The sequence below is a fragment of the Pelodiscus sinensis genome, chromosome 2 (assembly GCF_052426305.1).
Source record: "Pelodiscus sinensis isolate ZL-2025 chromosome 2, ASM5242630v1, whole genome shotgun sequence".
In the NCBI taxonomy this organism is placed as follows: Eukaryota; Metazoa; Chordata; order Testudines; family Trionychidae; genus Pelodiscus; species Pelodiscus sinensis.
The window spans coordinates 257,113,893-257,139,108 of record NC_143053.1 but is presented as its reverse complement, the minus strand read 5'-3'; the positions used below and the strand labels follow the sequence as shown (position 1 = coordinate 257,139,108).

At 50.6% G+C, this 25,216-nt stretch overlaps 1 protein-coding gene across 2 annotated transcripts in view; it reads right to left on the bottom strand.

Annotated features, from left to right (window-relative positions):
* The window catches only part of TMIE (transmembrane inner ear), a 40,416-nt gene that overhangs the window by 12,279 nt on the left and 2,921 nt on the right, over positions 1-25,216 (bottom strand). Inside the window, exons 2-3 of one of the 2 annotated variants that reach the window (XM_014576869.4) lie at positions 15,136-15,253; positions 732-881 (exon numbers count right to left, since the gene is read on the bottom strand). In XM_014576869.4, the coding sequence (XP_014432355.3) occupies positions 732-881; positions 15,136-15,253 (268 nt within the window). Of the gene's footprint in view, positions 1-731; positions 882-15,135; positions 15,254-17,767; positions 17,964-25,216 lie in introns of those variants that run through there. The other variant, XR_012902146.2, reaches the window with a different exon arrangement.

The window sequence follows — 25,216 nt, the reverse complement described above, 5'->3', positions numbered from 1 at the left end:
TATCCCCAGGTCCTTTTCTGCTGAATGGCTAGTTAGCCAGCTGGTCCCCAGCCTGTAACAATGCTTGGGATTCTTCCGTCCCAAGTGCAGGACTCTACACTTGTCCTTGTTGAACCTCATCAGATTTCTTTTGGCCCAATCCTATAATCTGTCTAGGTTACTCTGGACCCTATCTCTGCCCTCCAGCCTATCTACCTCTTCCCCTACCTTACTGTCACCTGCGAACCTGCTGAGGGTGAAACCCATCCCCTCATTCAGATCATTATTAAAGATATTGAACAAAACCGGTCCAAGAACCGATCCTTGGGGCACTCTGCTTGAAACCAACCGCCAACCTGACATTGAGCCATCAGGATGGAGAGAGGCTGTTCTCAGTGGGGGCTGAATGAGGAGCAATGGGCTCAAGTTGTGGTGGGGGAGATCTAGGTTGGATGTCAGGAAAAAGTACATCCCTAGGAGGGTGGGGAAGCCCTGGGATGGGTTCCCTAGGGAGGGGGTGGAATCTGCATCCCTAGAGGTTTTGAAGTCCTGGCTTGACCAAGCCCTGGCTGGGATGATTGAGTTGGGGTTGGTCCTGCTTTGTGCAGGGGGTTGACTCAATGACTCCTGAGGTCTCTGCCAGCCGTAGGATTCTGTGTTTCCTTAAACACAGCTTTGTGCCTGTGGACAACCTAACGCTTCATGTCTGCCCCAAGAAACCCGGGAGAGGAAACAGGGAGGTGTGGACATACCTCCAGGGATCTCCGTCAGCTCGTTGAGCGGCGGCACCGTCTCCAGTTTGTCGGCATACGTCTTGGCTGCCTGCCGCTGTGCGTACCGGGCCTCGATCTCTTTCTTCGTCCGGGGAATCCGGCACTTGAAAATACAGCACAGGGTTATAACTGAGAGAGGGGAGAGAGTCGGCGTGAGTTAAAGTTTGCTAGAACAAGTCAAGGGTTCACCAAATCATAGCCAGCAGAGACAAGTGGGGGAAGGAGGATTTCAAGGGGAACCTGGCAGTTTTGACTTCATTAGGAAGGTCCCTCTAGGTTCCTTGTCTCCTCTTCATCATCCCAGAATCCAAGCTGGTCACAATGCTCCGCTCATCTTACCCTCCCAAGCTCCTGTGAATTAGGCTAGGAGCATCTCCATTCCACCACCAGGGACCACAGTAGATTAAGAGACTTGCCCAAAAACCAACAGAACAGCATCAGAACGGCCAAATTGGGTGCAACCAAAGCCCCATCTGTGACGTAGTGGGGGTACTTGGCTGGTTTCTATGCTGCTGGCTCTGGGGTAACCCCCACTGGCTGCAGTTGGTACCACGGCCCAGCAAAACAGGATGAGTCACTATGCAAAGGGATCTCTCAACCAGTATGGCCAGACACCCCCCATGGAGAGGAACAAAGGAAGGGGGAATGCTGACCTGGCTGGGGGGCAGGGCTGGAAGAGTGTGGGTTAGTTGCTGTCTGGGAGCATGGAGGAGACAGCCTAGGGACAGGGGCTGGAGTTTAGGGGCCCAGTCTCCCCCATCTCAAGGGGGCCTGAGGCATCCTAGCCCAGCTCTGTGACCAGATTACATCTGTGCTGTGCTGTATCCTGGAGAGGCAATAAACTTCCTCTATTCCACCGGCTGGTGCAGTCTATTTGTGCCATTTCGGGGTGCAGGAGACAGGGGACCCCCAACGCGCCGTCACACCATCTAGCCCAGTGTCCTGTCTGCCAACAGTGGCCAATGCCCGGTGCCCCAGAGGGAGTGAACTTGTAACCACCACCAGGTAGATTTGAACCTCCTCTGAGCTAAAAGCCAGCTGGCTCTTAGCCCATGCTGTCGGGGTCTCTTGGTCTTATCTGTTGCTGTGGTCTGAGTGACACTGTATGGGACAGTGAACCACACTTGGGGTGTGTCTAGACTACCGGTTTTTTTAATGGCCGTTTTTCAAAAAAACTTCCCCTGCATCTAAACTGCTACCGTGTTCTTTCAAAAGTAAATTGAAAGAACGCGGCAGGTTTTTCGACTGTGGAAAACCTCGTTTTACGAGGAATAATGCTTTTTTTCAAAAGTGCTCTTTCGAAAAAAGGTGCTATGTAATGCTAGCTGTGCTTTTTCGAAAGAGAGCATCCAGACGGCCTAGGTGCTCTCTTTCGAAAATGCGGCTTGCTTTTTCGAAAGTACTGGTTGTAGTCTAGACGCTCTGTTTCATTCATAACTCGGGGACCGCCTTTTACGACTGCGTAATGGGAGGTTTGGTCGTAAATGCGAACGGTCGTAAATCGACCATTTGCAACTCGGGGACTGGCCGTATCTAAAATGGTGTTACAAGGAGGAGGGAAAAAAATGGTTCTCCTTGGCCTAACATGACAGGACAAGAAGCAGTGGGCTTAAACTGCAGCAAGGGAGGTTGAGGTTGGACATTAGGAAAAACTTCAGGGTGGTTAAACACTGGAATAAATTGCCTCGGGAGGTTGTGGAATCTCCATCTCTGGAGATATTTAAGAGCAGGTTGGACAGACACCTGTCAGGGAGGGTCTAGATGGTGGTTGGTCCTGCCGTGAGGGCAGGGGACTGGACTTGATGACCTCTCGAGGTCCCTTCCCGTTCTAGGATACTATGAGTCTAAGAGGATTCTATATTTCTTCCTTGCCAATGGGAAGTCATAACATCTCCTGCGCGCCTCCTTTCACTTGAGACTCTTGTAATCAGTTTTCTGTTCTTAATAAGAGTGGGAGACGAGGCTGCTTCTTCAGAGGAGAATGGGGGCATTTCAGGGCAATTTCTGCTCTCGCTGGCATTTCTTTTATGGCTTCCCCACCTCAAGTACGTCTGAGGTAACTGCATTTCCTGCGTATGTGGCTGTTCCACGCTCCTACAAGGAATCCAAGCAAAGCCTCCTGGAATCCTCTAAATGCCAAAGTTAATGTCAGCTCGGGACTGAACGTTTCCAGCCTTTTGCATTGAGATGATTACCTGGAAATGTCAGTGTTCGTTAATGGGCCGCACAGAATTCTGCCTGGCTAGGAGACTGTATCATTCACCTCGGGGTGGGGAACTTAAGGCCTGGGGGATGGATTCAGCCCCCAAGGATAGTGGCTCCTGCTAACCGCACCAGCATCATCCAGACCCCAACCCTCAGTCTGCTCCTGCACCCCTCTCCCGCCCAGACCCCCACCCCCCACTTTGCTCCTACCTCCCACCCTGACTGTGCACCCCCACATGGCCCCTGCACTCCTGTCAGGCTCGTACCCCTCACCTCAAGCCCATCTCCCAGCCGACGTGGGTGTTTTAGATGCGGCTTGTAATGATTAGAACTGGGAGCACTGGTAGGGTTGCCAGGTAGACCCCGCCAAAAAACAGACACACTTGATCGTGGGCGGGGGGGGAGGGGAGAGAACCGGCCGGGAGCAGGATGGGGCTGGCCGGGGGGGGAGCAGGGCAGGAAGCAGAATTGGCGGGAGGCGGGGCAGGGGCCGTGGGGTTAGATGGGAGGAGGGGAGGCAGGAAGCAGAGTTGGCAGGGGGGGTCTCGGGGCTGGCTGGGAGGAGGGAGGGTGGGAAAAAGAGCTGGTGGGAGGAGGGGGCGCGGGAAGCAGAGCTGGCGGGTGGGGGGGTGTCCAGGGGCTGCAGGGCTGCCCGGGAGGAATAGGGGGTGGGAAGAAGAGCTGGCAGGTGGGGGGGGGAGTGTCCGGGGGCTGCAGGGATAGCCAGGAGGAAGGAGGGGCGGGAAGCAGAGCTGGCGGGAGGAGGACGGGTGGGAAGCAGAGCTGCTGAGAGGAGGGGAGCGGGAAGCAGAGCTGGTGGGTGGGGGAGGGAGTGTCCAGGGGCTGCAGGGCTGCCCAGGAGGAATGTGGGGGTGGGAAGCAGAGCTGACAGGCGGGGGTGGGGGTGTCCAGGGGCTGCAGGGATAGCCAGGAGGAAGGGGGGCGGGAAGCAGAGCTGGCGGGAGGAGGGGGGGTGGGAAGGAGAGCTTCTGAGAGGAGGGGGGCAGGAAGAAGAGCTGGTGGGTGGGGGAGGGGGTGTCCAGGGGCCGCAGGGCTGCCCAGGAGGAATGGGGGGAAGCAGAGCTGGCAGGCGGGGGTGGGGGTGTCCGGGGGCTGCAGGGATAGCCAGGAGGAAGGGGGGGCGGGAAGCTGAGCTGGCGGGAGGAGGGGGGGTGGGAAGCAGAGCTGGAGCGGTCTACTGGACAGAGGGCACAAATACTGGACTGTCTGGTAGACAACCGGACACCTGGCAACCCTAAGCACTGGCTGTTGGGAATCTGGAAGCATAGGAGCCAGGAAGGAGGGGGAGGAGATGGGCCAGGCCTGAGGGAGAGCTACAGAGGGGAGCAGCAGCAGCTTTGGAAAGAGGTTTCCCCTTTGGGAAATAAAGGCCTGTTGCCGTTTGTTACTACCTTGCTTTCATGATACAACACAGACCTCGCCCACACACTGGCCCCCTCATTTTCGGCCCCACACCAGAGCCAGGGGAGGGGCTCACACAATTAACTATCCCAGGGTATGTCTACACTACCCCGCTAGTTCGAACTAGCGGGGTAGTGTAGACATACCCCCCCTCCCCCAGGTTCTGGTGTGCAGCCTCCAACTGATTTACTGTGGGCGCGTGGCCCCCGAGCCAAAAAAGGTTCCCCAGCCCATATGCCTGATAAGCCTCTTTCTGTGCAAGGTTTTAGGCTCATTCCTCTTCTCACGTTTTGTGACTTTTGTTGTGTCTGTTCCCCGCACTGGGTAGGACTGACATGGGGCCACTTCACAGGGCCTTAGGGGCAGCGTTCCCTGTAAGCTTTTATAGCATGAAAAAGGTTGTGAATCCTCGGTTTGTCAGGTGTCGCAAACAGTGTCTGGCCGGCCGGGATCTGCTCAAAGCGCTTGTCTCAGGCTCCATGCAAACGTCGGCAGGCAAATGTTCACGGGTTGAAGATTTTCCTTCCCGTTCATAGGAGGGATGGACTGACTTAAAGAAAAGACAGCTGAAATTCTAGGGAATCAGATGGGCGTGTGAGTGAGGAAACCGTACAGCCCGCTGCTCTGTAAGTCAGTAAAGAACCACTATCAATGCTCCCTCTAAGTTGGTATGCGCATGTGCGGAATGAATATTATGTGCACCACTATGGAGCGGGCGTGTGATGTGGTGTGACATGGCACAGCACAGCACAAAACAACACAGCACAGCACAGGACCACAGTATTGGGGATGAGGGATAGCTCAATGGTTTGTGCACTGGTCTGTTAAATCCAGGGTTATGTGTTCAATCCTTCAGAAGGCCATTTAAAGATCTGGGGCAAATCTGTCAAGGACACTACTTGGTCCTGCTGTGAATACTGAGTACAGATGTGGTCTCTTTACCTCAAAAAACATATTTTGGCCTCAGAAGAGGGCAACTAAAATGATTAGGGGTTTGGAACAGGTCCCATAAGAAGAGAGGCTAAAGCGACTGGGACTTTTCAGTTTAGAAAAGAGGAGACTGAGGGGGATATGACAGAGGTCTATAAAATCATGAGTGGTGTGGAGAGGGTGAACAAAGAAAAGTTATTTATTAGTTTCCATAATAGAAGAACTAGAGGACACCAAATGAAGTTAATGGGTAGCAGGTTTAAAACTAATCAAAGAAAGTTCTTCACACATCGCATAGTCAACCTGTGGAACTCCTTGCCAGAGGAGGCTGTGAAGGCTAGGACTATAACAGAGTTTAAAGAGAAGCTAGACAATTTCATGGAGGTTAGATCCAGAAAAGGTTATTAGCCAGAGGGGTAGGAATGGTGTCGCTGGCCTTTGTTTGTCAGAAGCTGGAAATAGATGGCACGAGACAAATTGCTTGATCATTGTCTTCAGTCTACCTCCTCTGAGAGACCTGGTGTTGGCCACTGTCGGCAGACAGGCTACTGGGCTAGATGGACCTTTGGTCTGACCTAGTACTGCCATTCTTATGTGCTTATGTTCTTATGACTCACTGACTTTTCAAGGTCCATTCCAGTTCCAGGAGATAGGTATATCTCCATTATTTTTTCTTTTTTTTTTTCCTTATCACCTCCATAGTGGTGCACGTAATAACATTAATACGGCACCTGGACAATCTGGGTCATGGGTGGGGCCGAGGGATTCAGAGAGTGGGAGGGATGAAGGTTGGGGGTGCAGGCTCAGGGGTGGAGCTGGGGATGAGACATTTGGGGTGCAGGAGGGGACTCCAGGTTGAGGCCAAGGAGTCTGGAGGGCGGGAGTGGGCTTAGGGCAGGAGATTGGGGTTGGGGGGGGATCTGAGCAGGTGTTAGGGTGCTTAGAGATGGGTTGTGGGGTCTAGGAGGGAGCAAGGTGGTGGACTGGAGCTCTGGTTGGGAAACACGGTTGTAAATTACACGCCTTCTCCTCTCTTTGTGCAGGATACATCTCGGCTTTGTCTCTACCACGCCATGCAGCGGTCTGTGCACTCTTTGGCTTCGGAAAGCTGCCCTTGCCAGTCTCTTTTAAACCGAACATCAGCGCCGATGCCGCTTTTGATGTTTCTCTCTCTTCGTTCAGCTCTCAAACCATCCAAGTATTCAATCACTTCTCACAGCTGGAAGCCGGGGAATGCGGAGTGGAATTTTGTACGAGAAGGAAGCCAGATACTTTTTGGTCCTTTATTAGAGATGGATTTCAATGTAGACCCCCCAAATGCACACATTACAACAAAGGCACTGACATGGCTGGTGTTGCTTTCCTTTCCTTATCACATCCTTGGCGCCTGGGGCGTGGGAATTGATGGGATGTGCACGTACCTTTGTGCCTTCCTGAATCTTCACTTCTTGTGTTATTTCTAAAGGGGCAAAGACTTCAAAGGGGGAAGAATTGCTCAAAGCATGAGATGACTACTCATGGCAGGACCTGAGACCTGGCTCCACACCCAATGAAATAGTGCAACCTGATTTTTAAATTAAGGTTGGATTTCCCCCCTCCCTCCCTCCCCCCCAGAATCTGTGCCCTATTTCAAACAGGATTTATTTCAGGGACGAGATGGTCACAGTGGCCATAAGAACAGCCAGACTGGGTCAGAACAAAGGTCCATCTAGCCCAGGCTATGTCTACACTATAGAGTTTTGTCAGAAAAATGGCCGTTTTTCCAACAAAACTTGAGAAATATCCACACTACAATCGCGTTCTTCCGCAAGAAAATCGAAAGAACAGACGGTTTTTTTCCAGAATTGGTAATCCTCTTTCTGCCAGGAAGAAGCCTCTTTGCGGAAGAGATCTTTCGCAAAAAGGCGTGTGTGTACGGGGAAGAGGGAGTTCTTCTGGAAGAAGAGGAAAGAGGAAAAAGCACAGGTGCCGTCGGTGGCCACTGCATCCATAGTAATCATAGCTGAAATGCAAGAGAGAGTCCATTCAGTGTGGTGTCAAGTATCAAACGGGTAGCTGTGTTAGTCCGAATCAGTAAAAGCGGCGAGGAGTCCTGTGGCACCTTATAGACTATCCGAAGTGTTGGAGCACAAGCTTTCGTGGGCAAAGACCCACTTCGTCAGATGCATCTGACGAAGTGGGTCTTTGCCCACAAAAGCTTATGCTCCTACACTTCAGTTAGTCTATAAGGTGCCCCAAGACTCCTCACCGCTCAATCAGTGTGGACACTCTTTCAAAAAAGCAGATCATTTTTTTGGATATGCTTTTGCTGTGCAGACGCTCTCTTTTGGAAGAAGTTTTTTCGGAAGATCTCTTCCGAAAAAAGCTTCTTTCGAAAGAAGCCTGGAGTCTAAATGTAGCCCCTGTGTCCTGTCTTCCAACAGGAAGCAGCCAATGCGAGGTGCTCCAGAGGGAGTGAACAGAACAGGGAATCCTCAAATAATCCATCCCGTCACCCATTCCCAACTTCCAGCAAACAGAGGCTCTGGACAAAAGTTCCAGAGGGGGAGCCGGGTTAGTCTGTACCCGGAAAAACATCAAAAACAACCAATAGTCCTGCAGCACCTTAGAGACTAACAAAACATGTAGAAGGCATCATGAGCTTTCATGGGCACAACCCACTTCTTCAGCTGAATGGCGTTTAGCGGATCTAGTTTTCAAAAAACACAGAGATGGGGAGGGGGAGACAAGGAAAAAGGTTCATTGTGGGATCTTTTTTTCAGCCTTGTGGGTCGGAAGAACTAAAGTGGGGGGAGGGCAGATTCTGCTTGGTGGCGGATCTCCTGGGTGCCTAGGGGTGGGTGGGGCTGGGTCGCAGGGCTCGAGTGGCCTGGTGCACAGGAGGTCTTATGTTTAGAGGAAACAAGTCATATGGGGGGGGGGGGGTCACATGGGGAAGTCACTTGGTGGTTTTCATCCCCCGCTTCCTACTGGTGCCCCTCCCACTAGTTGCCCCCTGCTCCTGCCTGAGGAGCTAATGGGGCAGGGAAGCTTGGTGGGATGAGGGGCCAGGTGCTAGTAGGCATGGTGTCTCCCTCCCTTCGCTTTGGCCCCCTGGCTGCACACAGTCGAGCTCGGTGGGTTGGAAAGTGCTGTGGGGCAGGCAGGGGCAGGTGTGAGCTGCGGTGGGGCAGGCCAGGGTGGGGGCAGTAGCAGGGAAGGAGCAAACAGGTCCTGCCTGATTCTGTAGCTCTCAGCAAGAAAGCACCATCCACCCAGCATCTATCGGTCCAGCCTGCTAGTGGAGAACTGGTTTCTAGCGCCCCCTGCTGGAGTGAGAGAACTCTCCTAGGCCCACCACTCAGGAATCGCGCCGCATTTATCCCTGCAGTAACTGGTGAAGCCAGGGGGATTACCACCAATGATGAATTTGGCCCACGCCGTGTCTGTCCCAGTCTGACGGGGAAAGGGGGGAGGCTTTGTGTGCTGCCCTGCTCCATTTCTCAACTCTGATTGGCTGGAAAACGGCCCCTAGGAGCTGAGAAATTGTGCTGGGGGCTGGGACAGTGCCCAAAGTCTGTCCCTTCCTGCGCCCGGAGCAGAGAACCACAGGGAGCAGCCAGCCATTTTGTGCAGTCTGGGACTCTAGCAGGCATGGAGCCTGCCTCAGGGTCCTATAGGGCTGCTGGCCAGGAGCCACCTAGGTAAGCACCTCCCGGCCTTTGGCACTCAAATTCCTTCCTGAACCCCAATTCCCTGCCTCAGGTCATGACCCAAAGCCCTCTGCACCCCCAGACCCCAACTCCCTCTCAGACCCTGCAACCCCTCCAATACCCCTGACTACATTCCTCTCCTGCCCCCGTATCTCCTCGAGGATCCTGCACCCCAATCTCCTGGCCCAAATCACATTCCCTTCCTTCGCTCAAATTCCTCTCAGATCCCACATCCTCTCCTGTACCCCAGCCCCCTCCCCCGAGCTCCCTTCTGCACCCAACCTCCATTCTCTCCCCTCCATAGAAACGTGCAGCTCTTGACCACTTACCAAAACCTTGGAGTGCCCTGCCCCGCTCAGAAATGATGGCCCACCCCTGTATGACAGGGTGAAACCCTAGCAGAGACATGTCTGCCTACCTGCCTTCACACGGGAGCTACGGCTCACGAGGGCCTCCCCCCGCTTTCGGAATACCCAGGCTGAGATTTTCAGAACCACGTCACGATTTTTGTTGCCGCCGTTGGAGGCGCCCGGCTTCAGACACACGGAAATGTCTCACGTCCAAGAGCCAAGCACTAGCCACTTCTGAAGAGAGTGGCGTGCGGGTGTGTGCTCGCTGAGAGATTACGTTCGGGGGTCAGTCCGTGGCTGCTACTGAAGTGAATGGGGGTTTTGCCACAGTGGGACCGGGCTGTCCCAACGGGCGTAAACCAATCAACTTGTAATTTTCTCAGGGGTTGACAGGGTGAGGGCTTGAACCAGATCTGTGCTACAATGATAAATCTGACTCTGGTTGTTGTCGGTTCCCCCTGGCAGAAAGGTAACATTGGAAAGCTGGTCTCTCTCATAAGAACAGCCAGACTGGGTCAAACCAATGGTCCGTCCAGCCCAATGTCCTGTCTGCCGACAGTGGCCAAGGCCAGATGCCCCAGAGGGAGGGATCACAACATAATCCTCACATGATCCCTCCCCTGTCACCCACCTCCAGAGAAACAGAGGCTAGGGATACCATTCCTACCCATCCTGCGTAAAAGCCCTTGTTGGACCTAACCTCAGTGAATCTATCTAGATCTCTTAAAGCCCTGGCCTTCACCACATCCTCCGGCAAGGAGTTCCACAGTTTGACTGTGCGCTGAGTGAAGACAATCTTCCTTTTGTTTGTTTTAAACCTGCTGCCACTTCATTTCATTTGGTGACCCCCTAGATTTCACTTGGCTCTCCCCAAGATATTGCCTCACCCCCTTGTGTTTCTAATATCCTGGGACCTGTATAGTTACATCAACACTGCATCTCCCATTAGCACTCAGCTTGCTGTGGAGTAGTTAGAACTTGACAGAAACATTTAGGAGTTCTCCCAACATTTTATTATGAAGGAGCCTGACTCTCGATAGCCTTAGGTCAATAGGAAATAGGTTAATAGCCTTAGGAAATAGGTCAATGGAGGGATGATAGGAGTTACTATAACGAACTTTCTGGGTGTCTAGCTGATGAGTCTTGCCCACATGCTCAGGGTTTAGCTGATCGCCATATTTGAGGTCGGGAAGGAATTTTCCTCCAGGGTAGATTGGCAGAGACCCTGGAGGTTTTTCGCCTTCCTCTGTAGCATGGGGCACAGATCACAGCTGGAGGATTCTCTGCATCTTGGGGTCTTCAAAGTATTTGAAGGCTTCAATATCTGAGATATAGGTGAGAGGATTATTCTAGGAGGGGTGGGTGAGATTCTGTGGCCTGCACTGTGCAGGGGGTCAGACTAGATGATCATAATGGTCCCTTCTGACCTTAAAGTCTATGAGTCTATGAGCCTTGATGTCCATAGAAATTGATGGCTTGGGTGGGCCTGAGAGACAGGGAAGTGAAATGTTCTTCATTACCCATGGGAATTTAACACAGCTGTGTTGTTGGAATCCGTCTCCTCACTTTCCTCCTCTGAAATACATTTGTAATATACGTCTGCCACCTCCTGGTCACTGTGAAGAACACAGGCTAGAAACCAACACAGAGAATCAGAGAATCCTAGAGCTGGAGGAGACCTCAGGAGGTCATCAAGTCCTGCCCCCTTCCCAAAGCAGGACCAACCCAACTCAAGCATCCCAGCCGGGGCTTGGTCAAGCCGAAACTTAAAAAATTCTAGGGATGGAGATTCCTCCCCTTCCATAGGGAACCCATCCCAGTGCTTCCACACCCTCCTACTGAAAGAGAATTTCCCAATATCCAATCTAGACGTCCCCCACTGCAACTTGAGACCATTGCTCCTTGTTCTGTTATCTATCACCACTGAGAACAGCCTCTCTCCATCCTCTTTGGAACCTCCCTTCAGGACGTTGGAGGCTGCTCTCAAATCCCCCTCACTCTTCTCTCCGGCAAACTAAAGAAGCCCAAAATCTCTCAGCCTCGCCTGATAAGTCATGTGCTCCAGCCCCCTCATCATTTCCATTGTCCTCTGCTGGACTCTCTCCAATGCGTCCACATCCTTTTTATAGAGGGGGCCCCAGATCGGGACGCAGTACTCTAGATGCGGCCTCCCCAGTGCCGAATAAAGAGGAATAATCACTTCCCTAGATCTACTGGCAACACTCTTCCTAATGCAAATTGGACAAAAGGCAGAGCAAGAACAACTAAGGCTCCCCAATGTGCCATTAGCCTTCCTGGCTACAAGGTCACCCTGTTGGCTCATATCCAGCTTCTAGTCCATGCAATCCCCAGGTGCTTTTCTGCACAATTCCAGGAAGGACTAGCCCGGAAAACAGGGGCTTTAGGGGCTGCAGCCTTATTGCCCCTTTGTGAATCAGACCCTGTCCATGAGACAGATCAAAGCAAAACAGGGGCTGGATCCTGGCTGGCCCAAGAACCATAGTTCCTCACCCCTGAGCTAAGGAATCAGAAACATTCCCTGAATTGTCTTCTTGGATGAAAACAGTGAGCCCTCTGGAGCAAAACCAAGACCCAAAGAGCATGGGGTAGCCCTCAGACCCTACCAAAGCTTCCACACTAGATGGGACAGCACACCACCCCCAGTAGGTGCATAGCTTACACTAACAGCATGGGTGCAAGAGAGAATGGGACCCATGTACCTTTATGCCAGGGTCCAAATGCAAGGAGAAGATAAAATAGACACTGCCCGCCCTGCTGTAAATGAACCAGGCACAGTCCCTTTGCACCCATAGCTCCCTCGTCCCTCAAAACCCTGGATTTAGTAAAAGACGTAAATAAATACAATGAGAAATAACTTCTAGGCTACATCTACACAACGAGTTTTCGTGGCAAAAAAGATACTAAGGAGGGACTCATTTAGACTCATAGACTCATAGACTTTAAGGTCAGTAGGGACCATTATGATCATCTAGTCTGACCCCCTGCACAGTGCAAGCCACAAAATCTCACCCACCCCTCCTAGAATAATCCTCTCACCTATATCTCCGATATTGAAGCCTTCAAATACTTTGAAGACCCCAAGATGCAGAGAGTCCTCCAGCTGTGATCTGTACCCCATGCTACAGAGGAAGGCGAAAAACCTCCAGGGCCTCATTTGCATGAGTCATGATCTCATTTGCATATTTTCTGCAGATCTGTTTTCGCGCTGGGGTTTTTGAACAAAAACAAGCAGTGTGGATGTTTCCTTTTTGCGCAACAATCCCTTTTCCCGCAAGATCGGTACACCTCCTTTTTTGAGGCACAAGGATCGTGCAGAAAAAGGGGGTTTTGCACAAAAAGAAAACGTCCACACTGCTTGTTTTTGTACGAAAATCCCAGCGCAAAAACCCCAGCCCCAATAATCGATTTCTATTTTAAAGAGGGCAATGCTTTTTCCTCTGAAGAACTGAAAGCCTCCTTAGATAGGTTAACAAATGCTGGTAAGAGGATGAATATTTTTTGCGCACAAACCCCAGCGCAAAAACGGATCTGCAGAAAATATGCAAATGAAATGGCAACTCATGCAAAGGAGTCCCTCATTAGCATATTTTTTGCTGAGAAAACCCATCGTGTAGCCATAGCCCTCGTGTTATTCACTACACTTCTTCCTGAAAAAATAGAAGGGGGTTCCTAAAGAAATACCAAGATATGGCTTTAAAACAAATAATTGTCCTAGGTACCCCTGTTCATCCTCCCCCTGCATCTTCTCTTTTCTTTTTGACAGGGTTAGTCCTATAGAAAACTGGACCAAGTAGTCAAAGGAATATTGCTCTCTTGCTTTTATGTAAGACTTCGGCCTCCATAGAGAGCAACAAAATGGCTGCGTCTAGACTGGCATGATGTTCCGCAAATGCTTTTAACGGAAAAGTTTTTCCATTAAAAGCATTTGTGGAACAGAGCGTCTAGATTGGCACGGACGCTTTTGCGCAAAAGCACTTTTTGAGGAAAAGCGTCCGTGCCAATCTAGACGCGGTTTTGCACAAGAAAGCCCTGATCGCCATTTTCACCATCGGGGCTTTTTTGCACAAAACGGTTCTCAGTGCTCTACACTGGCCCTCTTGTGCAAAAGCATTTGCGCAAGAGGGCTTTTTCCCGAACGGGAGAGTCATTGTCTTTGCGGAGGAACACTTACAATCTTACATGAGATCGTCAGTGTTCTTGCGCAAATTCAAAGCGACCAGTGTAGACAGCTGGCAAGTTTTTCCGCAAAAGCATTTGCTTTTGCGGAAAAACTTGCCAGTCTAGACGCAGCCAAAGAGTATTTTGTGTGCGTCACTATGGTTTTATGCCTGTGGGGTGTGGAGAAGATAAAATATCCGATTTTTATTTTAAAGAGGGCAAAGCCTTTTCCTCTGAAGAACCAGAAGCCTTCTTATATGGGTTAACAAATGCCAGTAAGAGGTTGAATATTTTATAGCAGTCATTCCCAACTACCAGTCTGAAGCAGCGCTGAAGCTGGCTGCTGCGTGGTGGCCGAGAGGGCTGGGTACATAATTTGGTGGACAGGTAACATTTTATTTGCAAATACGCAAATACAATGTTACCAGGCCACTAGAAGTTTGCGACTGGGTTTGCCGGGCCGCAGAACAGTTGGGAACCGCTGTTTTATAGCGTTCCTAGAAGATTGATCTGAAGTTGCTCAGGTCCGTAATTCAATTCATTTTGGCTACGTCTACACTGGCCCCTTTTCTGGAAGGGGCATGTTAATTTCAGAGATCGCAATAGGGAAATCCGCGGGGGATTTAAATATCCCCCGCGGCATTTAAATAAAAATGTCCGCCGCTTTTTTCCGGCTTTTAGAAAAGCCGGAAAAGAGCGTCTACACTGGCCCCGATCCTCCAGAAAAAGCGCCCTTTTCCGGAGGATCTTATTCCTACTTTGATCGGCAGAGCGGGGCAGCCATTTAAATTTAAATGAAGCCGCGATTATTTAAATCGCGGCTTCATTTCCCTTTGCTGAACAAATCTACATGGCTCCATCGACGGAACCATGTAGTCTAGACGTACCCTTAGACTGGATGTATAGTACTGTAGTAAGTGAAACAATGAGTTCATACTACTATGGCTCTTTTGAGGATCCCTGATCTCTAATCTGCCTCCTGAACCACTGACATCTGCCTGTCGCTGATCTGTATCCAGCAGCTTAGCTCCCTGTTCACTCTTCCTCACAGAAGACAAGTTATGCTGCGTGTGAAGAACCGGGCACTCAGAAGTGACATTCCCAAAGCCGCCGGAAGAAGGGAAGTGCCCAGATCCCACTGAAATTCATGTGTTCCACCTCCCAATGACTAAAAGGACAAACACCAGGCACGCACGAGCACTTTGAACGCTCTCTGCCAACTGAAGAAGTGGGTGGTGCCCAAGCAAGCGCACGACCCCATCGACATGCTTGGTTAGTCTCTACGGTGCTGCAGGACTATTCGTTGTTTTTTAAAGCTTTTTTCCAAGGTACAGTACAGTCACCCGACTACCCCTCTGAAATTCATAGATCCATAAGGCCAGAGGGACCGTGGTTCTCCGGCCGGCTGACGACTGGCATGGCACACAGTGAACACCTAATGCCTTGTGAAATAGCGCCTGTGAAATATACAGCCCAAGCACCTGTTGCGAGCTGACACTGCAAAGTCCCAAGAAGAAGGGGACCCCCTGCAGCGCTGCTCTTGGCTGTGCAGGGAGCGGGAGGGGTCCCAGGTACAGGGGTGGAGGGCAGAGAACGGTGACTTACTGACTCCAAGGACAAAGATGGCAAAGATTCCAATCACCTGCCAGAGGCGTAGCCCCCAGAACACCACGGTCTCTGACGTGACAGGGTCCGGTTTCTTTTTCGGGGGTTCGGTGGTGGCCTGGAGGAGGGAAGAGAGCGGTTAATGCCAGGCAAATGTAACCCATACACCTAGGGTGTGTCTAAACTACATGGCTCCGTCGATGGAGCCATGTAGATTAGGGTGATCGGCAAAGGGAAATGAAGCCGCGATTTAAATAGTCGCGGCTTCATTTAAATTTAAATGGCTGCCACGCTGAGCCGACAAACAGCTGATCAGCTGTTTGTCGGCTCAGCGCGCTAGTCTGGACGCTCCCACGCCGACCTGAAAGCCCTTTATCGACCTCCCCGTTATGCCTCGTAGGATGAGGTACACCTGGGAGGTCGATAAAGGGCTTTCATGTCGGCAGGGAAGTGTCCAGACTAGTGCGCTGAGCCGACAAACAGCTGATCAGCTGTTTGTCGGCTCAGCGCAGCAGCCATTTAAATTTAAATGAAGCCGCGATTATTTAAATCGCGGCTTCATTTCTCTTTGCCGAACAAACAAATCTACATGGCTCCGTCAACAGAGCCATGTAGTTTAGACGTACCCTTAGTGTGGTTCACTGTCCCATGCAGTGGCACTTAGAGCACAGCAACAGATAACAAGAGACCTTTCAGCTCAGAGGGTAGCGGCTCCTATGCTAAGAGATCTCAGGTTTAAATCCATCCAGTGGCGATTACAAGTGGGGAGATCTTAACTGGGTCTTCAAAGCTCAGGGCGTGCTCCCTCTCTTAGGGGAAGCATGTAACCCACACACCTAGGCTAAGTGCATCAAAAAACAATCTGCTTTTTCGAAAGAGAGCGTCCAGACTGAATGGACGCTCTCTCGCATTTCAGTTGTGATTGCAATGGACAGAATGGCCACCAGGGCCCCTGTGCTTTTTCCTCTTTCCTCTTCTTCCGAAAGAACTCCCTCTTCCCCATCCACACACGCCTTTTGTGTGGCTTCTCGCAAAAAGGCTTCTTCCTCGTAGAATGAGGATTACCAATGCCAGAAAAACCCCTCTGTTCTTTTGATTTTCTTGCGGAAGAACGCAATTGCAGTGTGAATGTTCCTCAAGTTTTGTCGGAAAAACGGCTGTTTTTCCGACAAAACTCTGTAGTGTAGACATGTCCCTAGTGGGGTTCACTGTCCCATGGCATGGCACTTAGACCACAGCAAGAGATAAGACCAAGAGACCTCTACAGGGTGGGCTGAGAATTAGCAGGCTTTTAGCTCAGCGGGTAGAAGCTTCTATACTTAGCTCCCAAGGTCCCAGGTTCAAATCTGCTTGGTGGCGGTTACACAAACATCACCCTCAGGCAGCGCAAAGCTTTCTGGGTGGGTCTCCCTCGTGAGGCTGTGCAGCCCAGCGATGGAGGCCATCTTACAGCAATGAACTGAGGCCCAGTGCTATGGCTTCATTGAGCATGCTGCTGCCCGCTTGAACCATTTTACAGCCAGTCTCAGCATAGCATGTGGAGGGGGCATGTCTGAAAGCCCCGGCTCCTGGAGGCATGTGGTGATATGCTGAGGTTGGAGGCGTGTGGTGATACGTGCCCCCCAGAGCTGCTTTAAAATGCCAGTGAGGACTCCTTGGGGCAAAGCCCATGACTCTGATAAGGGAGTATGCAGGGGGCAAGAAGAGTTGCAGCCTCTGCCCCCAATCAGTAGGGACATAGGACTCCTCTGGGGCTGTGGAGAGGAGGCCAAGTTTCCTGGCCTCAGGCTGAGGGGAGAGACCACAGCTCCTCCAGCTGCTGGGGGTGGGCGAGCGGCCGCCATCTTTGTGGCCACAGCGGGAGAGAGGGACAGCCAGCTCTGCCCCACCTCGGGGCTGTGGGGGAGAGAGGCGTTTCCTCCCACCACAGGGGGAAGGGGAGAGGCACCTGTGTTGGTTGCAGAGGAGTGGGGAAGATTGCTCGTCCAACAGGAGCGGCGGGTCTCATAGGCAGGGGAAGGCATTGCCTCTCCAAACTGCCAGGGGTGGCCCTGCCCGCAGAGCACCTACTGCAGCACTCAACCCCCAGCACCCGCCCTCCTCATACTCCAGGGCCAGGAGACTGGGGCTGCGTGCCGCCTCCCTCCTCTTGGTGCTGGAGGGGCGGGGCCTGTGCAGAAGGGGCGGGGTTGGAGGCGGGGCTGAGGGCTTGCTTCCTTTCACTCCTCTCCCACGTCATGGTGGGCATAGATAGCCCGTCTCCAAAAGCTGCTGATTTTTTATTCCTGGCCATTCCCCTGTCATGCTTGTTGGGTACTTGACTATCCAGACCACTGAGCAAGTTGATGAGCAAGTCGGCATGGGATGGGTTTAGCACATGCCGAATTCCCAACATGCCTTCAGAGAAGAAACTGCCCTAGGCATGAAACAAGGGGCGAGGTCTCTGACAGCGGAGGGAAGTCTCTCCACTGGTTATTCCATAGTTTTGATCTGGAATCCAGCGGGAACAGACCCATCACATGACATCCACCTGCCCAAATTCCCATCGAAACTCTGCACCAGGACTGCAAGATCATGCAAACCGGATCAAGATGGGCATGCACCAAAAAAGAATCGAGGCAGCCCCCTCACATTAGACAGAACATTTTAATCAATGGCATGAAGTGCTGCCTCTAAGTTTCTTCCACATTTCTTCCATCAGGGATTTAGATAACGGCATAGCCAGAACCCTGCTGCAGTTTGCTCATGATGCCAAGCTGGGAGGGGTTGCAAGTGCCTTGAAGGAGAGGATGCAATTCAAACCGATCTGGGCAAACTGGAGCAACGGTCTGAAACAAATAGGATGAAATTCAATAAGGACAAATGCAGAGAACTCCATTTAGCAGCTATCAGTTGCATGTGTACCAAATTTGAAGAGGCCGTCTAGGAAGGAGAACTGCAGAAAGGGATCTAGGGGTCATAAGAACATAAGAACGGCCGTACTGGGTCAGACCAAAGGTCCATCTAGCCCAGTATTCTATCTGCCGACAGTGGCCAGCACCAGATGCCCCAGAGAGGGTGGACTGAAGACAATGATCAAGCGATTTGTCTCCTGCCATCCTTCTCCAGCCTCTGACAAACAGAGGCCAAGGACACCATTTTATCCCCTAAACCTAGTGAACCACAAGCTAAATATGTGTCATATTCATGTTTCATAGTGAACCACAAGCTAAATATGTGTCATATTCATGTTTCACAGTGAACCACAAACTAAATATGTGTCAACAGTGTGACACTGCTTCAAAAAAAGCCAACATCATTTTGGGTTGTATTAACAGGAGTGTTGTGAGCAAGACACGAGAAGTCATTCTTCCGCTCTACTCTGCACTGATTAGGCCTCAGTTGGAGTGCTGTGTTCTGGGCACCGCATTTCAAGAAAGATGTGGAGAAACTGGGGAAGGTCCAGAGAAGAGCCACAAAGATGATTCAAGGCCTAGAAAACATGAGCGATGAGGAAAGGCTGAAAGAACTGGGCTTGTTTCATTTGGAAGAGAGAAGACCAAGAAGGGACATGATAATCATTGAAAGGAGGAAGGAGAAAAATTGTTCTTCTTAACCTCTGAGGCTAGGACAAGAAGCAATGGGCTTAAACTGCAGCAAGGGAGGTTTAGGTATAGGAAAAACTTCCTACCTGTCAGGGTGGTTAAACACTGGAATAAATTGCCTACAGGGGTTGTGGCGTCTCCATCTTTGGAGATATTTAAGAGCAGGTTAGACTGACACCTGTCAGGGATGATCTAGAAGGTGCTCAGTTCTGTCTCGTGAGGGCACTGCCCAGACTTTGCCTAGCGTGGCTTACCGGTGGAATCTTAGCCCTGTAATTCACAACCTCCCTGGCACGGAGAGGCTAAATGTAATTCGGCCTCTAGCTGCAGGTCATGCTTAGAGGGTCACATGGCTCCGTTACAGATCACACTGCTACAGCCAGGGTGGTAACAGAAGGGAGCAGCAGATCATCAATAATTTGTGCTCAGAGATAACTGTGAGGATGCTTTTCAGCAGGAAGTTTCAAGATCTGACAGTGACTTACCCAGGGAGCATGGGGGCTGGGTGGTATAACTGCCTATTTGCCCCGGCCACCAGGGCGGGTCGGGGCCAGGCTGCAACATGTAAGCTTCAGCCCTCTAGGGCTACATCTAGACTGCAGGCTTCTTTGGAAGAAGCTTTTCCAGAAGAGATCTTTAGGAAAAAAAAATTCGAAAGAGAGTGTCTACACAGCCAAAGTGCGATGAAAAAGTGATCTGCTTTTTTGAAAAATAGCATCCACATTGGACATTATCTCGCATTTCACTTGCGATTCCTGTGGACGGAGTGGCCACCAGGGCACCTGACCTTTTTCCGGGAGGCCTCTTCTTTCAAAAAAGCACCCTCTGCTGCGTCCACACACACCTTTTTCCGAAAAAGCTTTTTCAGAAAAAGATTTCTTCCTCGTAGAAAAAGGTTTACCACTGTCAGAAAAACCCCTCTGGTCTTTCGACTTCCTGCTGAAAGAACGCAATAGCAATGTGGATGTAAGTGTCGTTTTTTCTGGAAAAATGGCCGTTTTCCTGAAAAAATTCTGCAGTGTAGACATAACCTGGATGGCCAGGAAGGATTGGGCTGGGGTGGGTGGGGCTTGATTCCAGGGGTGGGGCTTTGGTCAGAAGGGGCGGGGCTGGGGCTTGCCTTCCCCAGCTTGGCCTTCACCCACCACCCATGCCAGGGAGTCAAAAAGCCTATCAATTCTCTCCTCAGTGGCTTCTTACCGGAAACTGTGGGGAAGACTATACTATATTATACTACAGTGTGCAGTAGCCAGACACCTCACAGTGCTTACCCGGTGGGGTATCGTTACCCCCTTTTCACAGGCATGTGGGCAGGCTGACAGATCAGTGGAGCCACGCTGATTTACACCAGCTGCGGATCCAGGCCCTTGAGCCAGGATCAGGGCAGGAAATAGGAACCAGGTCTCTTAGTTCTTGCTCCAGCAAGATACGTCACTCGTGTCCACTGCTATATGCATGGGCCTGTTGCGTTTAAAGGTTGCTCACATACCTGAGATTAGGCCTGTGCTGAAGAAAGGCAGGGACCTAGACACTAGATGGCACTGTCTGTGCCCCTTAACGTAGACTGTACGTGTTCACAATCCTGCAAAGCTTCACTTAGAAAGATACAAGGGCTCCTAGAAGGTGCCGTTAAACCACTGACCAACAAAGGGCAAAACCAACTCCCTCCGGATACTCTTCACCATTAACAACCTCCTTCTAAACACCATCCTTGCCCCCACAGATGTCACCTCCCTATACAACAGCGTCCCCCCCGCCCTCCCTGCCCCAGCGATATCATATCTGCAACTAGAAGATTTGCCCAGATCTCTTCTGTTGGTGCAGTTAATCCACCTGCCTGAGAGACAGCAGCTAAGTCTGTGGGAGAAACTCTTCTGACAACGTGCTTTTTACATGGTGGGATTGGTTGGCACAACCATGGGTATGTCTACACTAGCCCTCTAGTTCGATCTAGGGGAGGCTAATGAGGGCGACCGAAATTGAAAATGAAGCCCGGGATTTAAATATCCCGCGCTTCGTTAGCATGTTCCTGGCCAGTCACCATTTTAGAAATTGACTAGCCCGAAGTAACTGCCCACAGCTACACGCGGCAGTGAAACGGGATTCCGAAATGAAGCCCTAAATCGAATTAGCTTTTAAACCTCATTCCAGAGGAGTTACTTCGGGTTCGTCAATTTCTGATACAGGTCTGTAGTGTAGACAAGCCCTGAGAGAATCATAGAACACTAGAACTGGAAGGGACCTTGAGAATCATCAAGTCCAGTCCCATGCCCTCATGGCAGAACCAAGCACCAGCTAGATCATCCTTGTTAGATGTCTGTCCAGGCTGCTCTTAAATATCTCCAGTGATGGAGACCCCACAACCGACCTAGGACAATTTATTCCAGTGTTTAACCTCCCTGACAGGTAGGAAGTTTTTCCTAATGTCCAACCTCAATCTCCCTTGCTGCAATTAAAGCCCATTCCTTCTCATCCTGTCCTCAGAGGTCAAGGAAAACAATGTTTCTCCTTCCTCCTTGTAACGCCCTTTTTAGATACTTGAAAACTGCTACCACAGCCCCTCTCCGTCTCCTCTTCTCTAAACTAAACAGCCTAGATGGCAGCTAGGCCAACAGAAGAATTTTTCTATTGACCTAATGCTGTCAACGCAAGGGGGTTAGCTCGGCCTAGCTGTATCTCACAGGGGGCTACGTCTACACTGGCACCTTTTTCCGGAAATGCTTAAAACGGAACAGTTTTCCGTTATAAGTATTTCCGGAAAAAGGCGTCTACATTGGCAGGATGCTTTTCCGGAAAAGCCCTTTTTCTGGAAAAGCGTCCGTGGCCAATGTAGATGCGTTTCTCCGGAAAAAAGCCCCAATTGTCATTTTCGCGATCGGGGCTTTTTTGCGGAAAAGACTACTGTGCTGTCTACACTGGCCCTTTTCTGGAACAGTTTTCCAGAAAATGGACTTTTGCCCGAGTGGGAGCAGCATAGTTTTTCCGGAAAAGCAGCTGATTTCTTACAGTAGATCGTCAGTGCTTTTCCGGAAATTCAAGGGGCCAGTGTAGACAGCTCGCAGTTTATTCTGGAAAAGCGGCTGCTTTTCCGGAATAAGTGGCCCATTGTAGACACAGCCAGGGGGTGTGCCTTTTTCACACTCCCCAGTGATGTAACTAAGCTGAGGTAAATTTTCACTGTAGCTCAGCCCTCAGGTCCATTAACCCTGCTCTGTCATGGGACAAATCGTAGCTTCAAAACTGTCTGGGAACTTTGGGGTGGCAGTAAAAGAAACACTTGTATTGCTGGACATTTCAAGTTGGGGCCAGTTTTGAATTGGCTGCGTTCTTTAAATGCACGCCGGAACGGCTTGGGCACTTGGAAGCGCGCAGTGTTTGATGCTGCAGAGGGCTTCTTCCTTCTCCGCACATGAAGCTACAGTTCTGCACAGCTGCAACGGACACAGAAGGGAGCGCTTAGGTTGGAGCCGCTCTCAAATTACGCCTCTCCTTGGGCAACAAAAACTGTATCTCAGCCCTTTCCTAATGAAGATGGCCAATTCAGAGCAATTCCCATCGCACTAGGGCTGCTACCTCTCAGGATAGGTAGTATTTCTTTTGGCTTCCGTCTCCTCAGAACCACATTCGGTGCTCACACTGAGCACAATAGAATCATAGAAACGCAGAGCTGGAAGAGACCTCAGGAGGTCATTGAGTCCAGCCCCCTGCTCAAACTGAGATGTAGGAGCCTAAATTCCTTTGTGGATCTGGCTGGGAGTGGACATTAGAACTTGCAAGAGTTCACTCCAAGAATGCCAGGGCACATCTCAAAACCACGCCACATAGACACTTTAGGGGGGTTGAAGGGACTTACCCAAACACTGAATACCAAACACTTGGGCTGTGTCTACACTGGCCACCTATTCCGGAAAATCAGCCACTTTTCCGGAATAACTTGCCAGCTGTCTGCACTGGCCCCTTGAATTTCCGGAAAAGCACTCACAATCTACTATAAAATTGTCAGTGTTTTTCCGGAAAAACTATGCTGCTCCCGTTCGGGCAAAAGTCCTTTTCCAGAAAACTGTTCCAGAAAAGGGCCAGTGTAGACAGCACAGATTTCTTTTCCGCAATAAAGCCCCAATCGTGAAAATGACGATCGGGGCTTTTTTGCGGAAAAGCGTGTCTACATTGGCATGGACACTTTTCCGGAAAAAGTGCTTTTCCGGAAAAGCATCCTGCCAATGTAGACGTGCTTTTTCCGGAAATACTTATAACGGAAAACTGTTCCGTTTTAAGCATTTCCGGAAAAGGGTGCCAGTGTAGACGTAGCCTTGGTGAACTGTCTAACTCTTTGCTGAGATGCAACACCTTCACCCAAGCCAGAGTGTTTCAGGAGGCCTTTCTTGATGCTTCTCTCCATTAGGCTTGAGTTAAACCCACTGTCCAACACTTCAAGCCAGCAATTGGTTTGATGACTCCAAATGTAACACCGACAGGCAGAACCCAAGCTGGGACCTCTGGAGCTTCGTGCATGAGCCTCTACAGGTTGAGCTAAAAGCCAGCTGCCTCTCAGTTAAGGATGCAGAGGAAACTCAATCCAGCTTTCTGTAAGTGGTCTAAGAACATAAGAAGAGTCATATTGGGTCAGACCAAAGGTCCATCTAGCCCAGTATCCTGTCTGCTAATAGTGGTCAATACCAGATGCCCCAGAGGGAGTGAACAAAACAGGGAATCATTGTGTAATCCCTTCCCTGTCACCCATTCCCAGCCTCTGACAAACAGAGGCTAGGGACACCTTTCCTACCCATCCTGGCTAACAGCCATTGCTGGACCTAACCTCCATGAATTTATCTAGTTCTTTTTTAACCCTGTTAAAGTCCTGGTCTTCACAACATCCTCTGGCAGGGAGTTCCACAGGTTGACTGTGCGCTGCATGAAGAAAACACGCCACTACGTGGGACAGCACACCACACTCAGCAGGTGCATGAGTTACATACTTTCCCTAGTTGAGAAAACACATTCAGAGCTTCAGAGACACCCTATTTGGAACCCCAGAAGAAAAAGGTCCAGGTCAGAAGCACAAAGGGAGGGACAAAGCCCTGGGCTGGGAGTGGTAAGGCAAATGTGCAAATTAGTGATGCACCCGCAGGCAAAACAGGCGTGATCAGGGAGACACAGGCAGACACAATCGGCTTTTGAGTAGGTGCAGTTGGTCCCAATAAGAGGGTCAGGTAGGGCCAGAGCTTTCTCCAGGCTTATCTGAAGCAAGGCCGTATGGGTTTTCTGTCCCCGTAATAGCTAGAATCTTTTCAAAGTTTACCTGTGGGTGGTCCGAAACCCCCCTGGGCATGGCCACCGTCCTGGTATAAATGTGGGCTGACTCCACTGATGTCTGAGAAGTGCCTCTGAAACTTTCACGTGGTTACATGATAGCGACAGTCGTTGAGGCTGGTGTAAATGAAGCTAATCAAGTCAGGGGAGATGTGTTTCATTCACAGCGGTTAATGTGGAGATGTGAATATCCAGAGAGGGGAAATTGCCTTTGTAGTGCATTAACTGGTCACACCTCCTCACAAAATGCTGTGACTTGATTAGTTTCATTTACACAAGCAAGGTCCTCCTTATAGATACCCCGGCTTCTGTAACATCCCCTCCGATACATCTGATGAAGTGGGTCTTATCCCCGAAAGCGTATGCCCTAATGGAGCTGTTCATCTCTAAGGGTGCCTCTACACAGCTGCGTTATTTCGTAATAACGTCCCTTATTCCAAAATAACTATGTGAGCATTTACACAGCTAGCCCGTTATTTCGAAATAATTTCAAAATAGCGGGCAGCTTATTTTGGCATTCGTTTGTAAACCTCATTCCACGAGGAATAACAACTCTTCCAAAATTGCTATTTCAGATTAGCATTAGTGTGGACGTGCCACTGCTGCTATTTTGAAATCGCTCCTCCCCCAGGCCATTCAAAGTAATTACTCCCCTGTGCTTCCTGGGGCTCTAAATCGAGGTAGTGCATCCACATTAGGGGTGTGTCTAAACTACATGCCTCCATCGACGGAGGCATGTAGATTAGATAGATCGGCAGAGGGAAATGAAGCCGCGATTAAAATAATCGCGGCTTCATTTAAATTTAAATGGCTGCCCCGCTCTGCCGATCAGCTGTTTGTCGGCAGATCGGGGCAGTCTGGACGCGCCGCGCCGACAAAGAAGCCTTTCTTGATTGGCACAGGTATGCCTCATGAAACCAGGTTTACCTGTGCCGATCAAGAAAGGCTTCTTTGTCGGCGCGTCGCGTCCAGACTGCCCCGATCTGCCGACAAACAGCTGATCGGCAGAACGGGGCAGCCATTTAAATTTAAATGAAGCCGCGATTATTTTAATCGCGGCTTCATTTCCCTCTGCCGATCTATCTAATCTACATGCCTCCGTCGACGGAGGCATGTAGTTTAGACACACCCTAGGAGAGCCGGCCTTGGACTCATTTCCAGACTTCCCTGTAGTGTAGATGTGCTAC